A 23,610-nucleotide genomic window follows, 5' to 3' on the forward strand; every position below is an offset into this window, starting at 1 on the left:
GCGGCGCATTAGTAACTTTAATGTTGCGGTAAGGATGCTTTTATTACCAACAACAAAAATATGAGCTTTGAAACTGTGTTATGCTCACCAGTATTTCGTCAAAAAGTCCTAAAACACCAGGAAATGTTCGCACTTTAAAATAGGGACTATTTCGCGTCACACATGGACTCTCGCACCGCACACTGGTGTGCCGCCGCACACAGTTTAAAAATCACTGCGCCAGAGACTCATATGAAAAGGTACACAGCACTTGCGGCGATATTTTCTCTGATTCTTAAGATGAAACATGAGGCTAGGCTAGGCTACAGTGTTGTGTTTAAACTTAAAACAATCGTTGCATGATTTATAAAACTGTTGAAAAGTCTGCCTTGGGTTTACAAAATTGTGTAAAGGTATGGTTAGATGTAGGATAGCAGTGCATTTGAAAAGAGGGCTGTTCGGCAGTATTGTTTGCCTTTTCTTCTTAACTGCCAATTTTAACAATATATTGTTTTCGAATAGGAGTTTATCAAGATCGCTCTGCCTAATGACTTGGTTTATAATTATACCGTCATCTAATTTTAACATCGCTGGTATGAAGTTGAATATTTTGTGCTGTGCCTTCTATTGACGCACTTCCCATTTTACAATGTTTGTAGAAACCATAGGCTACTTGCAATTTCTTGAGAGAGGCTCATCTTTTAAAATCTCAATCTTTTCAAACATATCATTTTACAAACTGATTCTGTTAGAGACCGTACATTTTATTACCACGCGTCAGTGAGGGGGCGTGTCGCGATAGAAGGGGTGTGGCGGGGCAACAAAGGGCAACGAAAGAAAAAACGGTTGTCATAAAACATAGCAAAACAACGCCAAAATAAACGAACGGCGCCCGACCGCAACAAATCCGATGAGCGACCTGAAAGTGCACGGAAACTACGGTAGACGGTAGCGAAAAAGGGTTTTACCCCCTCCAATGGGGGAGTACCGCCGCAGGAATCAACCCCAAGCGCAATGACGTCACATGAAGTGATCGCCACCTAGTGTCTGGGGGGTTGCGAAACAGATTCGTCGGAGGACCGCAGCGTCAAATAACGTTACAGAATTGCACAAAACGGATTAAGAAACGTATAGGGTTGGTTATTGGGCAATAAGACCGTGCTTCATTCCACAAATTCGATTAGGCAAAGCACGCTCTTGACAGGCCGTGCAAATATTAGTATTGAACCGTTGAACGCCAAAAAGGCTCGTCTCGGGTTTATTAATCCGCGTAACAGGTTAGTAGGAACTCGGGTAAAAGGTAACAAACAACACTTTTTCGTCATTCAAAGTAGCAAATTCAAGCACAGAACTTGTGTTTTGTTGGCAAAGTTATGCCAAAATTTAACTGAAGCGACAGGTCGATTTCAATAACCGACATTTTCACACCATTTAAATGCCTATTGACAACTGCCAGTGCACGGGTACGTGTGAACCACAATCGTCAGCGACATAAAACCGACTGGATAAACCCCAAAGAAGTAAGACGGCCACATTTTCACGCAATAGACGTTTTAACATAAGCGCACGGTTACTGCGTCGTTTTATCCCATAGGACTTCCAGGGTGCATCATGGCGCCGCTCGAGGGCGCAGCGGAGCGCTTCGCACGTTCCTGGTTGGCGCTTCAGCGCGCTATTGCATAGTAAGATAAACGTTTTCTCGCTTGCGGACTTTAAGCGTACAGTAGACGCCGTATCCGTATTCACAAATTATGCGCAGTTTATGGTATTTCTGTAGTAAAATCGGACAGGCTACGGATTATGGCGGAAAAATCTGCAAGCTGCTACTGAACGTCAGAAAACACGCGCTTTGGCACTCAGTCTACCGACGCTTCCGTTATAATGAGAGATCATTTTCGCGGGAGTGTTTCCCGGGAAATCCCTCCCACCATCCTTAAACCGTTCTTGAGTCGGCGTTCCTCCAAAGCTAAACTCTAAAAATTTCACTACACGTATAAAATCAATCTACAGCCATACGGTGGAGCCGTCACTTGCCAGGGAGGCCAAAAGCAGTGAAAAGAAATCAAAAAATCGCAAAGAGCAACAGTCGAGGATACAGCGCTCGGCGTGCAGGATTCCAAAGCACCGTGAATGCAAAAAGAACAGCGGTGTGGTGGTTGTGGGGAGCGCCGTGGCAAGACTTCGCTTCAGTGGGGGAGCAGTGTGCACCCCCACGGGGCCGAAACTTCGACCCAATGTCGCAGCATGTTGGGCAGTGTTATTCGAATCAATCGTGCCTTCACCCGCAATCTTGTATCGATGAAAAACGTATACTTGCGGCACCGTTGCTTCGAGACGCATTTACCAACTGCTGGTGTTGAAAATTGTTTTTGGCCTGCACGACTGGTGGGCCCGGTGAAGCCGCGTTCGAGCGTGGAGTCACAGGCGCCGTGGGGACCTCTACTGGCGCGTCCGTTTGCTTCTCGTTTAACATTAGTTTGACCAGGTCGTCGAGGCTCGCAGTTTCTTTGGGATCGAGCAGTTCGTATTCCCGAACGAATAGGATGAAGTGTTTGAAGACGACGTTTAAATATAGATGGAGGTCGAGCTGTCGTAAACGCGCAAAGTGTGCGTAGTACATATGCGCTATCACGTGATACAGGAACTTAAGAACCTTCTTGATCTCCGTAAAGAAATTGTCGGCGAAAAATTGAGCTGTAAGGCAAAAGGAAAGTTTAGGCTACAAGTTAGCAATCTTGTATAAGTGTATATTACTGGGATCAGACCTAAGTGTTTATAACCACCAGAGCTAACACTCATGCATAAATGCCTGGCCACATGGGAATGCTTGCGAGACCACTTAACACCTCCATTAGGCCCAGAAGACTATATGATTCAGCTTTTAATTGAAATGTTTTCAAGTACATCTCAACAAAACAAATATTAGATTGTCAACAAAACAAGGTATTGGTTTGTCCTCTAAAATGGTGATAACAGTTGCACTAAAACGGTTTGTTTTAATGATAAAACCTTAGTGATAACCTTATAAATCGAAAATTGCAATATGGCAGAAAAAAAACAAGAAAATAATACTTATTTTTGACAGGTCACATTTAGAACAGGGATTGGTTTTGGCCTATTTTCTATTTCGACATCTGTGAATTCAAACACTTTTAAAACGAAAACCCTAATTTCTACAAAAATCACATTTTTTAGATGATATAACTAAGGTATTAATAGCCATTTTTTGAAGGTTTCCCAAAATTAAATTCCTTTTATAGGGTCGGGTGACTACATTTTATTTGAGGCATCATCGCTAAGCGACTGTCAGTTGTACAAACAACTCACATTATTGGACGACGGCTCAGCATAAAAACATATTACGTAGCTGCTGGCAGCGTAAATTATTTATCGGCCGAGCTAGATACGAAAAAGCGTTGCAATAACAAATGATCAATTCTCAATGGCAATCTGTTCGTGGCTTTGACTAGAATTTCTGCTACAAAATTTTACATGCTAAAAATCAATTAAACTGTGAATGGCGCCCTTACGAATATTTTTCTTAGTTTTAGTAAAACTTACGTTATTCAACAATAGTTTTGTTTTTATTTCAACAATATGCCAAGTTTCAATCAACAATGGCCTATATTAACACGCTAAATTTATTTTATTCTGCAAACAGCATTTAACGTGGGGTTAATAGAAAGCACAACCAGTTCTAAGAATCGCAACGACCTTACATGAAAACCCTTCGAAACTTTGCAAACAATGAACTCTCGCTTACCGTATTTGGTTGGGAACAGTTCCTGATTACTGACACACTTTTGACAGAATGTCATTACGTAATCGATATATTGAGGAGCGGTGCATTTTAATTTTTTCCCCCGTTCTTCCACCCACGTGTATTGCCTGTAGAAAAGAAGTAAACAAATAAAAGTTGAGTCGCTTCATACTTATGAAAAAAGTAGCAATGAAATATTGTCGCATAGATCTTACAATAAATGCAGAACAATGTATATTTTATGTTTTAATTTTTACAAGCAATGACACAATAGCAAAAAGATCTTAGTTAGTTTAGGTTAGCCGTGCACATACTTCAATGACTGAAGCACAAAAAAGTCGGTTGCCAAAAGAAGAAGTAGCTGAACTTACGTTTGACAAGGTCCTTGCATCACAGGACAAGTCTCAGCGGTGCAGAATTCGGATACTGTTCCGTACAGCAGATTCACATTGTGAAAGAGGGATATTGCTAAAAACAACAAAAATAAAAAATTTGCTGCCAGCAAGTAATTTTGTCAACAAATTTAACTAAATAATTTGTCTGTACGAGTATATTTAAATAAGGCACTAATAAATACGAAATATGCAAAATTTGCATTGAAGTACACTAAAGCTTATGTCGATGCAATTCTATTTGAATAAGGAATAAATGATACCGAATAAGCAAAAATCTAAACCCCTTCAATATAAAGCAGAACTTCAATACAGTTTAATTTGAATAAGGAATTGTTAATGCAGTGTAGACAAAATTATATGTACCAATCCCAACAACTTAAAATTGATTGGTTCTGTTGTAACCACTAACGATAAACTGTTAATTTCTAATTACGTCATCATGTCCTGACCGACGAAAACGCTGAGGTCATGCGGTGAAATTTGACACCAAGTTATCTATTACCGTACAGTAGGAAGTGTGCGTTTAATGATGGTGGAATTTGATTGAACAACAGAAACACACAGGACTCGTACTACAGCGACGTAATGTCAAACACGGCCACAACATGTCACATGCAATTATTAAGGCTACTGTTTGCTAACTGAGTCATTAAACGTCCAATTCGACGAAAAAACATCACTCCCAATGCTCAATAAACCAACATGCTTAAACACACCACGTGACATAGATCACGTGTATGTCATGAATGGTTTGACGCGCAATTCTGCAATGCAGGGCGTTGTCGCAAGAGTTTTACAATCACAAGTTCCCGTGGCTTCAGGGTTGTGAAATTGTTACGACTTACTGAGTAAATGTGAGCTGAGTCATGTCATTGTTTGAAAGTCGATTTACATTTAGCAGCGGGACGAATTTCGCCAAAGCTTATAAAATTAAGTCACAATTGAATATTTTTCTCAGGCAAAATGGACGCGGAAAATAGTTTTACTGTCGGAGATATTTTGACCACAATGACTGTGGAATTTGAACGAGAATCGTCATGGCGATATTAACCTTTCAAATATTGCCAAACATTTGATCACAATCCAATGACAACGGGGTAACAATACGAGATTGTGTCTTTTACGACGCGGGGCAGCTGCCATGAAAACGTCTGTTCGTGTTTACGACCATCTATATTCAAGATTTTCCGGTAATTCATATTCGTGGCGATAAAGACTGAGATTTCCACTTAGACCTGAATATACATTTTGTGTGTTCAACATTTATCTTTGATGTGAGTGACAAAAACGTTCAATTGTTAGTCACGTACGTATAACTGTTCTATTTATGGCCATAATTCGAATCATTTAACCAGTTTCGTATTGCCAGTTTGCGCTCAGCAACAAATAACGAAAGCAGTGCAGTGTAGTTTTAGCCCATTGTCAATAAATACCATATTTTTGCCCACAATACGTACCCTCAATAAAAATAAATGTCAAAAATATATTTCTTTTGTCATTGACCCCAATGATCAGAAACCGACATTAGGGCATCTTACGTCATATCAGATGATCGCAGTGTAAACATCCGAGAGGATTCCGTACATTTTGTGCCGATGTCGCTAAGTAAGAGTGATTGCGACACAAAAAGATCAAGATATAAAAGATGACCACGTTTGGAATTACAATGTAGGCATAAGGGCAATGGAATGCTTTAGGAATTGGTATCAGATTTTGTGTTTTGTGTTAGGGGAATTGCGAAGGTAAAGGAAACCCGGGGGTTACATCGCTTCGGTTTGGATAATTCAGAACGCATCAGGGTGAATATTTTCTGTTTATATGCCAGACTATCTAATGTCTGCGCTTGTAAGACTACACAGGATATATGTATAAAACCACAATCAATACTGTGTTACATGTAATATTGTAATTTTTAGACAAAAGGCGTCAATAGTCCCTTTAGTCGGCCCCGATATTCCAAAAAAAAACTCAAATCCAACTCGATTAAAACCCCAAACACACAAAAAAACAATGCTATTACCATAAAACATCATCATTAAAATTTTGCGGGTAAAAACTTAGATGCCAAACGTGCTGGACAACCCATCGCTCACCATGGACAAGATATCTTTAAAATCAAGCAAAATATTTTCGCCAAGATAAAACCCTCTACTGCTGATAAAACACAAACACATTTCGCGACCACAAAGACCACGTAAAACCCCGAAGCAACCACGACATTCCTGGGGTTACGCCCACCAAGGAGTTAGAAACACACAAATAAATGATTTAATCATCTTCGCTGAATGGATAACAGACTTTCGGAGGTATTCGGACGAGGTTACCATTATTTACATGGCATTGTGTTCAGTACAATGACTTGAGCGTCCAGATGTCGCTGAATTGGGAATAACAAAGAGTGCTTTGGAGCAAATAAGTCGTACGTAGTAAGTTGGGTTTCGATAACAAACCATGTAATGAAAGGTGGTGAAATTCTGGTAGCTAAGTTTGCTTACGGTTAAAAACATTACTAGATATAACCGGCTGATTCGGTATAACGTATTTACACATGAATGTGTCGTGATTGCTGGTTTACATACACGTTTCAGGGCTGATCCCAGTAATGAATTTATGTTCAACGTAACTTATTACTAGATGTATGTAAGGCAATGTATTTGTATTCTTTAAAGAAATGTGCCATTTATAAACACATTACACTACGCCAGGCCCGCAAGTTTGCATCAAAAGCAACCCAAACACATATCCTTTTCTCCCTTGCTTTTCGGCATTAAAAATAACAGGGCAAAGACCCAAACGCCAAAAAAATATTTTCTAAGAACAAAAACGACTATTCTCAATAAGTCTAATTAACGGGTAATTTTCATTTTCGCCCGGTTGCTCACATTTTTTACAGATCACAACTTCAGTGAATCGTTACAGTATGTTATAGTGTAGGTGTATTTTTGTCGAGAATGTGGACTTTTTCACACTGGGAATTACCTTCCTATGATCTGGCAGAGAACTATGACACAGTAATCACAGCCTATTAGGTTTCAGTTTCGGGAGCAATGGTATCAACTTACTCGAAATCAAGACAATACAATTTTAACGGAAAATTCCTTACTTGCTTTACTTCATAAAAACACAGCGCCAAAATGGGTAACATTCAGAGTAGATCTTACATTTACTTTACTGTATAGATAACTGCGAAAAAATATCATAGCAAGATGTATGTTAACACGGGTTTGCAACGAATTTTAAAGGATATCATTATTGCAGCCCAATTGTATTTATACAGCAAAACATTTGATTGCCTTTTTGCATTGACTAAAATATCGAGATTACGTAAAATGTGACGCACTTCAAAATAAGTCTTTCAATGAATTTGTGATGACTAAATTGTAAATGCGTTTTGCAAATCATTATTATGTTACCCACTTTAAGCACAGTTTGATTGCACAAAACGTTTAAACACCACAGAAAGATTTATTTTCAAACCAACAAATTCCACACTAAAGAACCCAACACATTTGGTAAACAAATAGTAACGATATACGATCTCTACTTTAACCTTAGATGATATCAAATTTGCAAAATAAAGTACAGACTTTGAAACGACAGGGGTGAAAAATATTTCAACCCTGTTTGGGAACAGGCTACCATGCGAAGAAAACCAGTAACCACCAGTGATTTGGTTAAGTGGAGTACGTGTATATATGGTTAGGAAGGGTATACACGACGCAGCTGCATTGTTGGGTGTGTGCTGTGATACACAACAGTTCGTGCGGATTTGGAGTATGGCGATAATGTCAGCGGTTAAACATACGTGCATCAGTTGATGTGGTTATGATACTGATATTTCGTGGAGGGTTTGGGTTCTAGTTAATCAAAATATGCACCGAAAATGGTTGAAATTTATTTTAAATTGAGAAAAAATTTAGGCTTTCGATTCGAATTGAACCACTTTGGAGGTACGGTAGAGACTGAAAATGACCTTTATTTCGACTTCTGACTAAAAAATGGGAGAATATAACGTTTTCAAGTCAATGATTTTTGGCGCACTACATGCTTTTTTATTGTACAAACGAAGAAGCTGTTTTTTCGGTTTACAAAATAAACTATTGCGCTACTTCAATGTTCACGCGAATAAAGGAATGTTATTCAGCAAAAAAGACAGGTACACTTGCCCCCAAATAGAACCGTTAACGACAAACGAATAAGATATCTATAGCACAGAGTGCCAGACCGTCCACTAATCAGATTCGCAAGTATCAACTGGAATTTCGAACAACAGATGTGACACAATAAAAACGCTCTTCTATAAATAAAGCTGTAGAGAAGATAATGCCAGGTGATTTTTTAGCGTTGCGATTGAGCGGGCGTCAATGAGAGGTGAAGTTATCACTGTGTTGTCATTGCAGAAAAACAATTTGAAACGGTATTTTGGATGACGGTTGGCAAATTAAAATGGGTTTAAAAATCTGTTCTGTAATTTGTGATTGTTTTTTGAGTTAAGAGCCAGAAAAGACGTTGTCCAACTACCAATCTTTGAAAAGTTATAGATCGGCCATGAACAATAATGGGATACAGAAACTTGAACAATCTATTTAACAGTACTACACGAGTATTACTTACATTTTCTCGGTAATATTATTGACATCGGGTTTTAATTCACAAAAATCACATAAACGTTTGTGGAAAATTCCTTAATTACACCCATGTTATTCTAAACTTATTGCTCAGTAAAAAAAAACGTTTCAAACCAAACGTCACAACAGATTATATTACACAATTATTAGCCAATGACCAGCGTTAAAATGTGGTTACGCCTCGTATATTCCTCAGAACCTTAGAATAGGATAAACCACAAGAGTTTCTGAAATACGATTTCTACGCAGTGAGTTTGCAAAAATGGCGTTAATTTTAGCCTCAACCTTACGTTATCGTACTTGCGATCAGTAAGATAACATATTGGCACGTTATGGGTGTAACTTTCATCGTTAATTCCCCATATCTCAAAAACAACATACGCATTAGAGCATTGAAGCAAATTACTGTTCAAGAATTCTTCCATATGTCGTGGTAACAAATCGGAATACTTTTCGTTTTTGTCGTACAAAAGATTGACCCAAGGGTTTTTGGTACTTACTTTGTGTTGCCACCCATTCTTTAAGGTCCATTTTGCATGGCATCCGCACAACCTTCATAAGTTCGAAGATTGGACGTTGCTGACAAAGCTCGATATCAAGGTAGGGTTTCTTTTCCTCGATCACAGGTTTTTTGTCATTCTTCTTCCCTTTCCTGAAACAAAAACACACATTTTTATTTTAAATGTCGTAACAGGACAACTAATACAATTGACTTTCGAACAATATCTTCGAGCGGAGATGTTTTTGTATTGTTAAGTAAACGTTGGTGTGTGTTAAACACATAGAACAGTTTCTAATTGACATATAGGTCACTCTTGTTTACAAACGCGAGGACCATGACAAAGATTTGTGTATGTAAAGGCATATGCGTGTACATTATCATATAAGCCACTGCATTTTTGCTGCTTAGTGTGGCTAGCATTTTTTCAAAAACTAGATCCACAAAGCTGAGGTCACTATACAACTGATAGTTTTCTAAACAAGTACAATTTGGAAAGAAGAATAGTCAATTTCAACGCCATTACACAAATGACTGATAACCAAAGGCATGAACGGGTAAAGCCACTGTGATCAAACAACACAATCAATACCTGCAACAATGTATGACCTAATGGCCTCACTGATAGTAAAAAGGAAATAACGTCAGCCAATCGTGTGTTTTCACCACTCGTTGATAATCCACACACGCAAGGTCAGGCAAGTGCCAGTCAACAGGCAAACGCGGCTTTTGTATCAGACTAACAGGCAAACGCGGCTTTTGTATCAGATAACTCGGAACACACCGCCACATATTAACCATCTATTTGTGTGTCTAGGATATGAAACAAATCAGACTTCGGCGGCTGCGACTTCCTCGGTTGCTCGGCAACGTTCGTGTGGCTATCGCTGGGTTTAAAAACTTGTTTTCCGTTTGTGAGGACTATGTTTGACTTGATAGTTAAATAGCAAATATTTCATCGCGCAACACGCACACATCGAAAAACGAATTAATTGTGACGTCACAATAACCCGAGGGCTGCCCCACATCTAGCAGTCACATTATAATGAAAACAATGGAAATCGGTGATTAGTGAATGGATGTGTATCACCGTGTTGGACTTTGTCTATCAATATATAAACGACCGTTAAATGACCTTACAAAATGTCTGTTACTAAAGTTATAGATAGTGACCAGAAGGTTGATTATAATGGTCCAACACGGTTTAATGAAAACGTGATGTACATGTTACCGTTGACACAGTTGTGTGGACAATTTTCGTTTGGAAAATGAAGTCAAACTTACTGCATAAAGTACGTACAGCGTAATACAGTTGTTTTTGATAGTCTTAAATACAATGTGTCGTCAAATATCACATACTTGACTTTGTATAACGTTGTTGGCCAGAATTTGTTTACTAAGTTGGACAAGAATAACGAAATCGTCTATTTTAAGCAACACAATAAGTTACATGTTGTTGTCACGACTCGTATCGTACATATATATAACAGTCGACGAAGACGAAACATGAAACTGTAGCACGGAAAGCATTACATGATTGAACCGTTAAATAACAAATACTTTGGTGAAAATGTTAAACTACATGAGCATTCAACAAGCCTACCAATTACATGTCAAAGATTAAGCAATTTTATGTGCACAATAGACAAAGGCCAAAAAAATAAAACCCATATTTCACACTGACAAAACCGGCTTGTTTATAGAATGCATACAAGAACTGAATGCTCGGTTTTGATAGAGATTTGACCTCTAGTTGGTACTTTGTGGGTTGTATCTTTTTCTGAATGTTAAATTTGTGCACAGGAGAAACAACAGCAAAGGAGGAATTCGCCTAGGGCGGTTTTTGCGCCGTAAAACAAACTTTCATGGGCAGCTTGGCACGGCAGATACAAAAGGGTAAAGGTGAAAACACTATTTATTGCAACACGGGTTTCATATTATGGCTATACATGTGTTATGAAATCATATTCATTAAGAAACAGCTGTTACCTTGCTCGTGTGCTAATTAACGCCAAAAACTGTTTTAGTTGTGAGCAAATTGACATTAAATAGTGGATAGTGGGTACTACAACGTTGTACTATTCAAATTAGGTCCACGTAGTTAGATGTATGAGTTTACTCAACGTTGGTTGAAATTTTTGCATTTCAACAACAAAAGCACCTTGTACGTAAATTTGATGATGAAACAGCAAATAATTTAAACTTTCCATAAACAGTGAAAATGTCATAAGCATCTGTCCAAACACAAGTGCATTATTTTCCTAATTGGTCGCTTGATTGTCGTGATAAACACAAACTAAATGGGAGCATTTTAGAATCCGTCGATTGTCATCTACATTCATCCTAAATAAGTCACAATGGCCATTGTGTACTGCTAAGCATCGATAGTGTGTAGACGGCTGGAAAGCAAAATGCAAGGTGCGTAAGCATCAGGACTTCCGGCAATGATGAATTAACCTCATGACACGTCCGAAAAGCTTCATGAAACACCATATCACAGCGGTATACAGACTTGTTGACAAGAAACAACAAAGCAAAAGAAACGCATAACATCACTGAAAAATTAAAACCTTTCTCAACCTGGGATATAAGTTACTTGCTGTACCCGCTGCAGATAAGTTACTTGCTGCTGTAAGTATTGAAGACAAAAACTGTTAATTGTGGGAAACGTCAACGTCCTTAAACTTGCAGCATGTACCTGAATACGTCGACAATGTCGCTTTACAAAGGTGTTCTTTGTTAAACCGTTTAATACACACATAAGCCTTTCAAATACCAACGTAAAACGGAAACAGCAGTTTGAACGGTCAAAAACTGTTAACAGCACCTGATAATAAAGTTGATCATGTCCATTCCCGTGCGGCCAGAAGGCCAGATCCATCCGTTTCTAAACCTATTTTACACTGTACCACACTATTCTGTATTGCTAACAAACTACACACAAAAACATGGCAACTGCAGCACGCTGTTCTGCGAAGGAAAGGAAAAAAAATCGAAGTTCCACTAATGAAAATCGACATCTAGGAACGAAAGCAAATACCCAAGACGAAAGCTTTATTGCCTGTTTGCTGTCAGCGCGGCAAAGCCGAAGTTTACTTACAAGGTGGTAACCTGCCACAGTTAAACTCGTGCTTTATCGCGCCCTGAAGGTTAACAGCGTATGCCTAAACCAGGCAACCTGATATTAACCGCGTAGTTACCCACATACAATAACCTGCAAGGTTACGTATTTGGCTACAACATAGGTTGTTTACACAAGGCCTTCAGCTGTAACTGTTTATAAGTCTGCGGAATATTGTTAATCTGGCATATACGCATTCCAAGGTCTAAAGCTGTTTTATGTTTCTATGCTAAAAATACGTTTCAAACCGAGATTATGACTACGGTACAGGCACCGGAGCCACTATGTGAAAATCTGTCATTTAGGTGATATTCCCAGCTTTGCACGCAGTAAATTGGTGCGGAAAAAACTTAAATAATTTATCACGGACGCACAAAAAGCGGTTTAGTTAACGCCGTACGCAGCAGCACTAGGTAGTCACAACAGTCGCAACTAAGAAAAGCGCCTGCGTGTATGACATAGAGCGGATACAACAACACTAACGAGTTACGTCACCTCGAGCCAGCTGACTGGGCTCGGGATGTAGCGATGAGATTTAGTGGCACTAGTCTGCGATAGGGGTTTATGACTTAACCTCGCGGAAGACAAACATACTAGATCGGCAAAGGAAGGGTTCGAGAGACAACAGTTTACATAAAATGTAATAAACTTTACTATGATGCTATCGAAATATTGGTAATTTTATTAGCAAAAAAGGAAAAAGGTGAAAAAAAACTAGTAAAAGAAAACGATGTACTTTTTTAGCAAGATATATGCCCAATGCTTATGTGTGCAAAAGAAACATCAACTCTGCCGATTAAAAAACTTAAAAACGACAAAGTTTGACAAGCTTAATATGAAGCAGTTAACCACAACAGAACACTACTTCTCACAACTGACACGACGTTTTTGTTCTGGGTGAGGAATCGATGGTTTTTCCCACAACATTGTCTTTTCGTTACACAATACAATCGCGTCGTGTGCTGCCGCTATGTCATCAATTCTCTTTGTAGAATGATAGTGGCGTGATATTACGCAATGGAAGAAATGAACACGCTAAAAACGCAGGGCTCGAAATGAAAACAAGCCGTTTGATGATACTACACTTTTCACCGGGGGATATTTTAATTAGTTTAAGATTAAAAAATTAAAAAATATTAATTACCTAAAATGGTTAAAAAATTTACCAAAAACAAAAATAGCAGATAGAAAAAGAAACCCGAAATTTCGTTAACGGTTAGATCAGTGGTTCTTAAACTAGTAAAGACGAAACCATCACGACCCAAATGGATGCTGTCCTAGTTAGTGGACTGCATGAAAGATTTATGACGTAAGCGAACGTTGAAAGTTGGTCGCATCGACTTATTTATAGATCGGTTTAATTTCATTCAGCCTTGCAAGTCAGGGATACGGTTACAAAGCGTTTACTAACACGGGTGGCCTATTAGCATAATTACCATTTGAAACAATTAAATACTGCAAGTGTGCAACCTTACAGCAAAACTGTTCTGCTTTTATGCAATTTTTTTATGTAACATGCGCTTGTTTAACATTATAGGCAAATCACGACGCAGTTTAAATATGCAGAAAAAGATCTATTGCCACGATTACTAATCTGCAAGCCTGCACAACAGACCCAGTACCATTCAAAATCTGTAAAAGCTAAAAAAAACTTCCAGACACTTTTTTTTTATTGTATTTTTCGACAATCAGGCGGCAGTCCGAGAACTGAAAATTGCCCTTTGTCGTTCACGGGATTCGAACCCACGATACTCCCGGGGACGAAACCCGATCAGGTTTTGTACATGGGTCAGGCGCGCCAGGCCATTCGGCCAAGTTCCAGACACTTTTTACAGATCAGAATTTTTTTGTGATTCATGATTTGCAACAATAGTTTGTTATGTTTCAAATTGTTGAAATTGTAAAGGCATCAGCAGTTTGAGGCAGTCAACGAGTCTTTATTGGCTTACCGATTTACTTCCTTGGCAACGCAATGAAAAAAAGTCACGCTCATTATTAACTGGTCAGTTCTCCCGTGGTGAACCTAATCGTCGTCCACTAACGGACGATGGAACGTAAAACGTTTCCGTTAAGACACAAGGCGGGGAGTCGATAACCCATTCGACCAAATCAAATCATCAATCGATCCTTGCTCACGTGACCACAGTTAGCCAATCGCGCGGACCCATTTATTGGCGCCTTGACAACCTGTTACAATGAGCTAAAGCCAATAACAACGACTGTATTTTGGGAATACGTAATGCTTTTGTGAGTCAAAGTAACGTCTGTGGGCATTGAATAGTGCCGGGTCCCACAAATAAAACCCACGTGCCCGTCATGGCTATTGTTTACCGCGTGTCATCAGGCGAGGCTTCCTTTCAAGGCGCCAGAACTGGCCAGTTGCGAACTTTCCCAAACAACGGGAAAAGTCTTTGCAAACCCAATGCCAAAAGAACCAGTTAACGGACGCGTGCTCCATGTGAACAGTTATCGATTGTGTCTGATTGCAAAGCAAGGAAAGTCAATGTGTGCTTTGCAAGAACCGGCGCCGGTGTGTGCTTCGCAAATTGAATACACAAAAAGATTATCCTACCCTAATGCAATCGATTTGACTGTGCAATAAAAAAATAATAGCCAAATGATTAACTGCGACAAAAATAGCATATTTTTGCGCACAATAAAGAACCCAGAGGAAAAATGAATATCAACAACTCGCAAGATGACAAATTTTGCATCATTAATGCGCAATAACTTAGGATCACTTGCAGCTGGTGATTAAACAGTAACTTTCCACTATACCTGAAACTGCTAACGCACGTATTATCACCATTGCCAACTTGCAAATGATGATGTAGGATTATGAAACACTCACTACGCGCAGTTGCCTTAATCACCAAGGCAATAACATTAAACCGTTGATTACAAAGATGGCTATTGAGGTGGTTTACCGAAAACCAACAAGCTAAGCAAAACACTCATCCAGTGACAACAACGCCTTAGTGAAGTGGTGCAATAAAAACGCTTCTCAGATCTGATTACGACACTGGAAATGCCTTGGAGGCTTGGTTGGGGAAACTGGTCTTACTTTTTGGATCTTTTGAATTTGTGCTCGGAAGTTCCAGCAGCAGTTTTCTTTGCCCGGTCGTAGTCCTTCTGTGGCGAGAGGATTTGAAGGATTTGATCCAACATTGTCATGTTCGTTTTTTTATGTTTACTTCACTTATACTTAAATTTGTACAGAAGTGCCTACGACTTTTTGCTGGATAGGAAAACGTAGTGAATGTAGAGCAGACAACATAATAAAATAAACATTTTAATGCAGCCCTAAAAAGAATACCCATTTACTGCAGTAAGAACCCAAATTAGAAAACAATCAGGTACTTTAGGCTGCTCCCATTTGAATACACAGATCTCTGCTTCCCACACAAATAATTCTATAACAAGCTGCATATACAACAATAACATGTCATGTAACCTACCATAAAAATACACAACTTAACTCTGCAACTGTTCTAAGAAAGTAATTTCCAAAGAACGAAGCCAAGTGATTTCATTTGGACTACAGTCCTTGCTTTCAAAACAGGCACGCGTCTTTTCGCAGCCAACCAGCCATAGATAGTAAGCGTGAACGCAGTGGTAACCTAATGACCCAGTAGCTAGCGACGGTAGGCCAAGCCAAGCAAGGTCAGCTCTCTGATGAGGCCTAATTGAAACTACAAACAGCTGACTGCACTGAGCCTAATGAGCTGATGACATTTCAAAATCTCCAGTTTATACATCAGCTACTTATAGTGAGAAATATGAACTCGGTGTTGATGGCTATATGTAAGTCTGGCAAATCGCTTTAGCTCGTTTTAACATCACTGCGTCAAATTCTTGATTAGAAAAGCAAGCAATACAGACTCAACAAAACGCTAATGTTTTATTCATTACTGTAAAGCGTAAAGCTTTCCGTAGAAACAATGGCCTCGAACAAAGGGCCTGTTCTGGATTTATCTGTCATTAAGCAGAAACTTCTAGAAAACTGCTTACAACACTACACTGCGAATACCTACGAAAAAACCTGCAAGCTTACAAGTCTTATCTGCGCTTGAAAATACACAACCCAACAGCAGTAAACTAGCAGTAAACCAACACGAGACGAGACGAGACCTTTAACACAAAAACGGTCTGTACAACAGCTAGTCGTGACTGCGGGACGGCATGACGCTCGTTGGGAAGCTGGTGCGTTGCCTTTTTTCTTCGATCCTGTCGCCTAACGTTCAAGAAGCGACTCGTCTGGCCCCCGAACCAACGTGCAAAACCTGACACGCCTAATCCGGTTATTTTAGTACAACTGTCTTGGCGATATGTCGTGAAAAGTTGCAGTGTGAGTGTGACTTCAAAAGGCGTGTCTTTGAGGCGTGCCCCTGATATAACTTGTTGACACGTAAACCGGCAACAGACAGACGTTAAAGCCAAATTTGGATGTTCTGACACAACCGTTGTTTTGAAAAATGGTAGACTAACCTACGTAGATGGATATGTTCACCATTGATACACGCCTAAAAAAATGGTGCTGCGGTCTTTTTTAGTCAACTGGCCAAGATTAATACACTGCACAATTTTACTGTAGCAATCTCAAAACGTTATGACGTCAAAAATCCGCGAAAATCGATGCCGTGACGTCAAAAGCGGCGCTGCTAATTCGATGCGCTCGCGTCTTGGGCTCCTTGGATCTTTTAGTCAATTTGCTAGCCCCTCGTCTTCAAATAGAAGGACGAACGTCGATGAAAACCACGTCGCCGGCGAAACACCGCGAGATTTAATTGTGTCGCAAGTCCTCGCGAGAAGACGTTCTAAATCCGGGGCCCCGGACACCAATGACATTAATCCAGTGCTGGCGGGCGGAAACCTGGAAACGTGCAGGGTGCGCCGTGAGTGCTCCAGTGCATGGGATATTTTAACAACGGCGTTAATACGGTCTAATGAAGCGTAAGACGTAGCCGAGCGTATTGTAGATATAACAGAGATGCGTGTTGTGAATTTTTTCGTGTGCGATGGTAACTATAATTGACGGCTGGTAATCACATAAACGGAGATAACAGGGTTCATATACTGATTGTACAGTGGCCATAGTTCATTGAAATGTCTATTTTGACCCATTGATGATTAGAGGCTATTTTGCTCCCAGTAATGAAACTCCTTAAAAACATAAGTTTTCCCAAAACATGGACGCCATACGTTGCTGTTAGTGCAATAAAATAATATTTGTTGGGCATTCATGCCCTGGCGGACAAACTGTGCCCCTGTCAGGAAAGTTAATTCACTTTTCAACATCAACCAACAATGCAAACAAGCGCTCGAGTTTAGCACGTAATGCGGCCGGTGCAGTGCAAACAAATGGCACAGCGACAAGTGTAGGGGAAACTAACAACGAAACCCTCGAACGCGAAGTGCTGATTCACCACTTTTAGCTCTATCTCTAAAGAAGGTACAGCACTGGGGAAATACACAGACGCAGTCAGGAAGGCGTTAAAAATACTGGTTACGCTGCACAAGCGGAAATTGCATTTCGTCTCGTGTGCAGAATAGCATGGTGCAATGGCTCATGACAACGTGGTGAAGTTTTAGCGCAAGTGTCACATCTGTTATATGCAATACTTCACGGATAACACTACATAAAACACGCTTTTGTTACCCATAAAAAAAACACTTTCTGTAAACCTAGTTGTACAGTGTAAAAACTTTACACAAGACACATTGCTTTAATGGTTGGTTGGAAATTTCAATAGAATACATATATATTGCTAATTTCAAATAATCGTTTTTACGTTTAGGTTAAAACCAGATTACGTTTATAAAGTTAATTTGCTTGTTGCACCCCAGGTGGTTAATTTATGACTTAGTGACGTCATAATATGTCGCCGTGGGGGGTTCTTCAGTTTGTGCAACTAAATTAACTTCATTAACAAGAGCAAAACGCTTTTTGATGTGTATCTATACTCTATAGATCTCAACACAAATGTGGTATTACGTTTACCTTGAACAACTCTGAGACACGCCAGGAATTTCTGACTACTTATTTAGTTACATGTTATGAGTTGATTTCGAAACTGTCACGGTTCAAAACGAACGCTGACGTTGAAAGTTTTCTTACCGCGAAACAAGATGCCAACCACAGCCGGCGGAATGCGAACTAAAAGCATGTAAACATTTTAAAGTCGCAGTGTTGAATCAGTAGGAAATTGTACCCGGATAAATGTTAATTTCGTGAAAATTTCCTCTTTATTTCAATACAGCATTATGGAAACTCCAAATAAATAATTCTTAATTCTGTCAAAATATTTTTTTTGTTTTCCTGGTGTCAGTGATCGTGTTTGGGAAGGAACTATTAGCTTTTTTCTAATTGTAATCCCTTTTATTGCTTTTATAGACACAGAAGATGTTTTTTTAGCGAAATATATCCGTTTTTTTTATAAGATTGTCAACTGATTTTACCCTGGAAATAAAGATTTCCCAAACTTGTGATATTCCTAGTATCACTAGTAAATATTTTTCGGAAACCGACAATGCCAATATTAGTCCCAATATAGCATCCCAAAACCTCGGTCAACTAAGAACAAGTGCTGAGAATATGTAATTTTCGGGAACCAGATATTTATAGAGTTTCCAGGCACGCGATCTGACATACAAACACGGCGACTGTACATCCCAGCTGAGCAAAAACGAATTTTCAAGAAAATTGGGGCTCACTTTAAGTACAGACTATACCTGCCCGACTTAAGTTAAGATTTGAGGCACGGGTTATAGGAAATTGGCACCGTGCGTATGAAATAAGCACACGAATGGAACCAGCAATTTTTGAAAGTCTAATCCTAGTCTGAGCCAGCCACGCATATTATCCCTGGTTTGAAAGGTGATTGCATGATGGTTGACCCTGAGTTAGGTGTAGGAGATAAACAAAACTTTTAGTTCAGTGAAGAATAGCCTGGTTAAAATTATCCAACTCTTGCAGAAAAAAATGTACAGCGTATAGAAATGTAGATTTTTTGTATCAGTTTCCACATTTTTATCAAAGCTTGTACAAAACTTCGTTAAAATATTACATAAATGCTTTGGACAACATTTACCACTACCAGTTATAAAAATTTAATGAATAGCAGCGGCTTGTATATGTGTTTGGCCTTCTTTGTTTAAAACACCGCATGGCAGTTTAAGTAATCCGACACGTGAACCTTTGCAGTTAACCAGATTGCCATTTTCCGAAATCTAGCAAAACAGAATCTCACAAAACACAACGTCATTACCGTTCAATACTGACGTGATCTACTGTCCTGTGTATACCGACAATGGCGTCTTTCAACCAAATTATTCGACCCTCAACCAATCAAAAGCAAATACAAAATTTACACCTTTTATAAACAGGTTTGCAAACCGGAAAAATTTGTTTTTGCAAACTTTTGTATAGGAGGGTGTTCTTAAACTCGATGATACAGGAACGTGCGTACTTACTTTACACATTTATAGACTGCTGTTAAATCAAAGATACAAAATGGCATCTTAAAATACCAAAACAATATCTTGAACGTTTGTGAGGTTCTCAAAATGTAACGACTTGGTGTTTACCATTTTCGCCTAAGAGTGTAAAAACTTGCTTTAACTCTGTAGTCCAGCAATTACAATTTTACACAGAACATTTGGCTGCTGCAAACCCAACTCAGCATAACTGCAGCTAAAAATAGAGCAAAGCACTATATTCTAGTTTTAAACTATTTCCCTTTAAAACAAAGGAAACAGGATTTAAACTCCAAGGTACAAGCCATTCAACAGTTACACAATACATTTGACTGCTTTAAACTGATCAATGCAAGTCTGCTGCTATGTGCTGGAGCGTCCGTGACTGCAAATTTGACATTCATTACAGCGTTACAATCATCACCAAAAGAAGCGTAGCACTTCCGTGAATTGTGCGTTACCAATGCCGAGTCCACGGTTGCAAATGCTGCACAATTACTGCCATTTAAATCCCACCATTGAATGCAAAGAGCGACACGACCAAACTAACTGTCTGGTGCTATTCCCTGCGTGTCCATATTAATCGCAATGTAAAATTTGAAAGCTTGCTAGTGCTCATATCTTCTGCTTTGCTAGCTTTGCACATGCAAAAGTCATGTACTAACCTTTTTGGATTAGATATATTATTTCACTGCTACAGAACGATTTTTTGTGTTAGACGTTTTGTGTTAGACGTAATTAGACGTAAACAACTTTTCTGATGTTTGATTTTCAGTGGCTATTTTTGAACAACCTTGGTTGACGGCACTGACTACGAAAAACAACTTTAAGCTTGAAATGCTGAACATGTAACGCTTGCCAAAAAAACTGTCATTAGTCTAATCTGGCTCTCGTGTTCGTGTCGTTTAGAAATTCTAAAATGTTTGTAACCTGACTATTTGTTTACAGTATAACTGCGAGAAAGGTCGCAGTTTGTTTATGTCACAGCAGAATAGGGCAGGTAAAATGCGTTTATTGATGAAAGTGTAATATCCATGCAAACCACTAAAATCTAACTTTGCCTACAACCCTGGTACTTTTATGTTTCCTAAATAATTAGAAAACCTAGAAAAAATGCTTATCTTGCGAATATCTATAGCAAAAAATGGTAGTTCATTTGGTCATAATTTTCCTAATCTACCTTGCAATTGAAACCAACAGTTGACTAGGCAGTAAACCTGCTGACCCATTACTTCTTGAAGTTACTGAGAAAATTCGTACTAAGAACTGACCGAGGCGTGTACGAATGTAAGCACACGTAGCGCTGACAAATAACTCATGCTGACCAATGTCATCAAAACAGCGGGAGCATAACCAAACAACAGCCCAACAGGGGCCTTAAATCATAGAAAAGCTAATCTAGACGCCAGACAGCAAAGAGACTGTCATGTGGAGCATAGCAACCGACGGAATACCCACCACACTATACAGGTTAATGATCAACGATGGCACAAGATGAAACTACAGTTGTATGCGGGGGCATTGGGTAAACAACGAAAATACACGACGTAATATCGTATCGGAGCTCTTAGCGTTGGCAAACGACACGGGGTTGCCACGCTGCCTGAGTGTAAGTGTGCAAAACAATCATCAGGGACGCTCACAACACCAGTTTGACCTTAGTTTCGATGTTTGCAGACCGTTTAACGGCTACGTAATGCCTGTTGTACCTTCCGCCACCGACACTGAGCCGCGCCCTCTTCAACTGACATGTGAGCAAGTTAATGGGTACGATTCGACCTGTATAACAAATTAATGTACGTTTGAAATATGGTGTCACATAGTTTGAAACTTTGACATACAAGGTCAGTTAATTCATTTAAGACCGTGCTCAAACCGTGCACCACAATCAAGGCGAATCATGCTGTAGTCTAGTAGGCCAATTAGTCATGTCCAATGTGATACATGTTGCGCAACATTGGGCGATAGTTGGCAAATGTTATACGCTTCAGATGAATTTTAACTCAAACTCAATATATTTGCTCAATTTGTTTAAATCCACCTAAGGTTTATCACCAACACCCGAACATGTCTATCCTATAGGTTTTGGATCGAAAATAAAGCAATACTGTCTGCCTTTGCTTTATAATTTGTTGGTTACGATTATACCATCTGTTCTACGTTGATTCAACACTGATTTAGAAAAACGAATTTCCAGATGATTTTTACTGTTTGTTTTTATAAATTGCTCGGGACAAGTGTTTATTACTGCAAGTGGGCTCAAATAACCGAAATTTACTTCAGTGGAATAATTCTAACCTTTGTTAAACGGGTGTTGTAAGTTTCTACACAGTATTGAACCAAAAACAGCCGAATGTCAAACAGTAAAACTCCCCGCCTCCACACATAAACACGTGAAGCAAACAACAAACTGTCATTAAAAGGGAAAATTTTAGTTAAAACTAACTTTTTTATTAGGTTCGCTGCCTAAAAAAGTTTATGATAGAAAGAATTTTACAACGGAAAGTTCAAATCTTTTAAATTAAAAATGTTTTCTATGCTGCCTCCATGCTAATATTCAAAGGATAAAGAACGTGCAAGGAAAAGCATCACGTTTGGTTGACAGAAAATATAAAATCAGTTCGTTCCCATAAAAAGCTCGTACATTGCAATGACGTAACTGTTTAATTGTGATGACTATGGAAACGAATAAATTTTTGACACCACCTGTTCTGTAAAAAAAAATTTCAACATTTGTTCCCCAATAAATCACAGGCGCTATGACGTCACTGGTTTGTCTAAATTTGACTGAAAGTTGAAAAGGTTTGAATGTCAACCCCGTTCAACCTGTGACGAGGCGTTTCGAAACATCGACCTTCATTGCAAAACGCTGTTTAATTATTGATCAGTGCCTTATCGTTATGACGTCATCGTTCGACCACGGGGAGAGTTCAGATATTTACAAAAAAAATTCAAAGTTCACATAAAACTAACGTAAATAGCGAATGACATTGGGGACATAATCTGACTTTAACCGAACCAAAAGACAAAAATACAGGTAGTCCAATGCCATTAGTTTTTTTCGCCACAGCTCCACTATCAAAAGAAAACCAAAATACGTTAAGGCATTAATTAAAAGCAATCACTAGCTGCGCTCATTCGAAACAATAAATCTACGCACAGAAAATTGATTTATCTAATTGACAACACAAATTGTACAAAGCAACTCATAATGAAACCTTCAACTATGTCCACACATGCTCTAACAGCAACCAGAGCAGTAACAGCAACTGGACACAGAGAGTCAAAAACACTCAAGGATTAATGCCGGATTACACGACTAACAGTACAGGTTGCACTGCCGTCCTAAACCGCGATTTGCGACAGGTCCTCGCCAGAATCCAATACAACAGCCCAGAGCTCTAAGCTTGGCCGTTGGCGAGGATGCGCTCGGTTGCAAGTCAATGCTTGTCTGTTGCTAGTTGTGTTTGTTGTTGCCTTGTGACCCGCCCCACCAAACCAGTGTGGACAATGGACGGTGATTTTAGACACAGGAAAGGGAACGACGTCCCTGGGTCGTCTTTGATCATTAATATTCACTGAATGCGTTTGTGGTGCTACTGAAATAACTTTTGTTTATCCACTATAAGGAAGACACACCCCCAACAAACGAAAGCAATAGCTCGAGTTCTTAAACTATTTTAAGGTGTTTCTGACCCCTTTTAAGTGATTCAACAGGTAAACCCTTTAAAAAAGGGTGTGGAACTTCGGTT

At 39.2% G+C, this 23,610-nt stretch overlaps 1 protein-coding gene across 3 annotated transcripts in view; it reads right to left on the minus strand.

Moving 5' to 3' along the window:
- Window positions 1-722: 722 nt before the first annotated feature.
- LOC145238830 (MOB kinase activator 2-like) overlaps window positions 723-23,610 on the minus strand; it is a 35,354-nt gene continuing 12,466 nt past the window's right edge. The window contains exons 1-5 of one of the 3 annotated variants that reach the window (XM_080102107.1): window positions 15,447-15,640; window positions 9,263-9,414; window positions 4,111-4,207; window positions 3,743-3,867; window positions 723-2,673 (exon numbers count right to left, since the gene is read on the minus strand). In XM_080102107.1, the coding sequence (XP_079958233.1) occupies window positions 2,258-2,673; window positions 3,743-3,867; window positions 4,111-4,207; window positions 9,263-9,414; window positions 15,447-15,556 (900 nt within the window). In that variant the 5' untranslated portion in view covers window positions 15,557-15,640 and the 3' untranslated portion in view covers window positions 723-2,257. Of the gene's footprint in view, window positions 2,674-3,742; window positions 3,868-4,110; window positions 4,208-9,262; window positions 9,415-12,088; window positions 12,189-15,446; window positions 15,641-23,610 lie in introns of those variants that run through there. The other 2 variants (XM_080102108.1, XM_080102109.1) reach the window with 2 other exon arrangements.

The sequence above is a fragment of the Phallusia mammillata genome, chromosome 7 (assembly GCF_965637545.1).
Source record: "Phallusia mammillata chromosome 7, kaPhaMamm4.hap1.1, whole genome shotgun sequence".
Lineage (NCBI taxonomy): Eukaryota > Metazoa > Chordata > Ascidiacea > Phlebobranchia > Ascidiidae > Phallusia > Phallusia mammillata.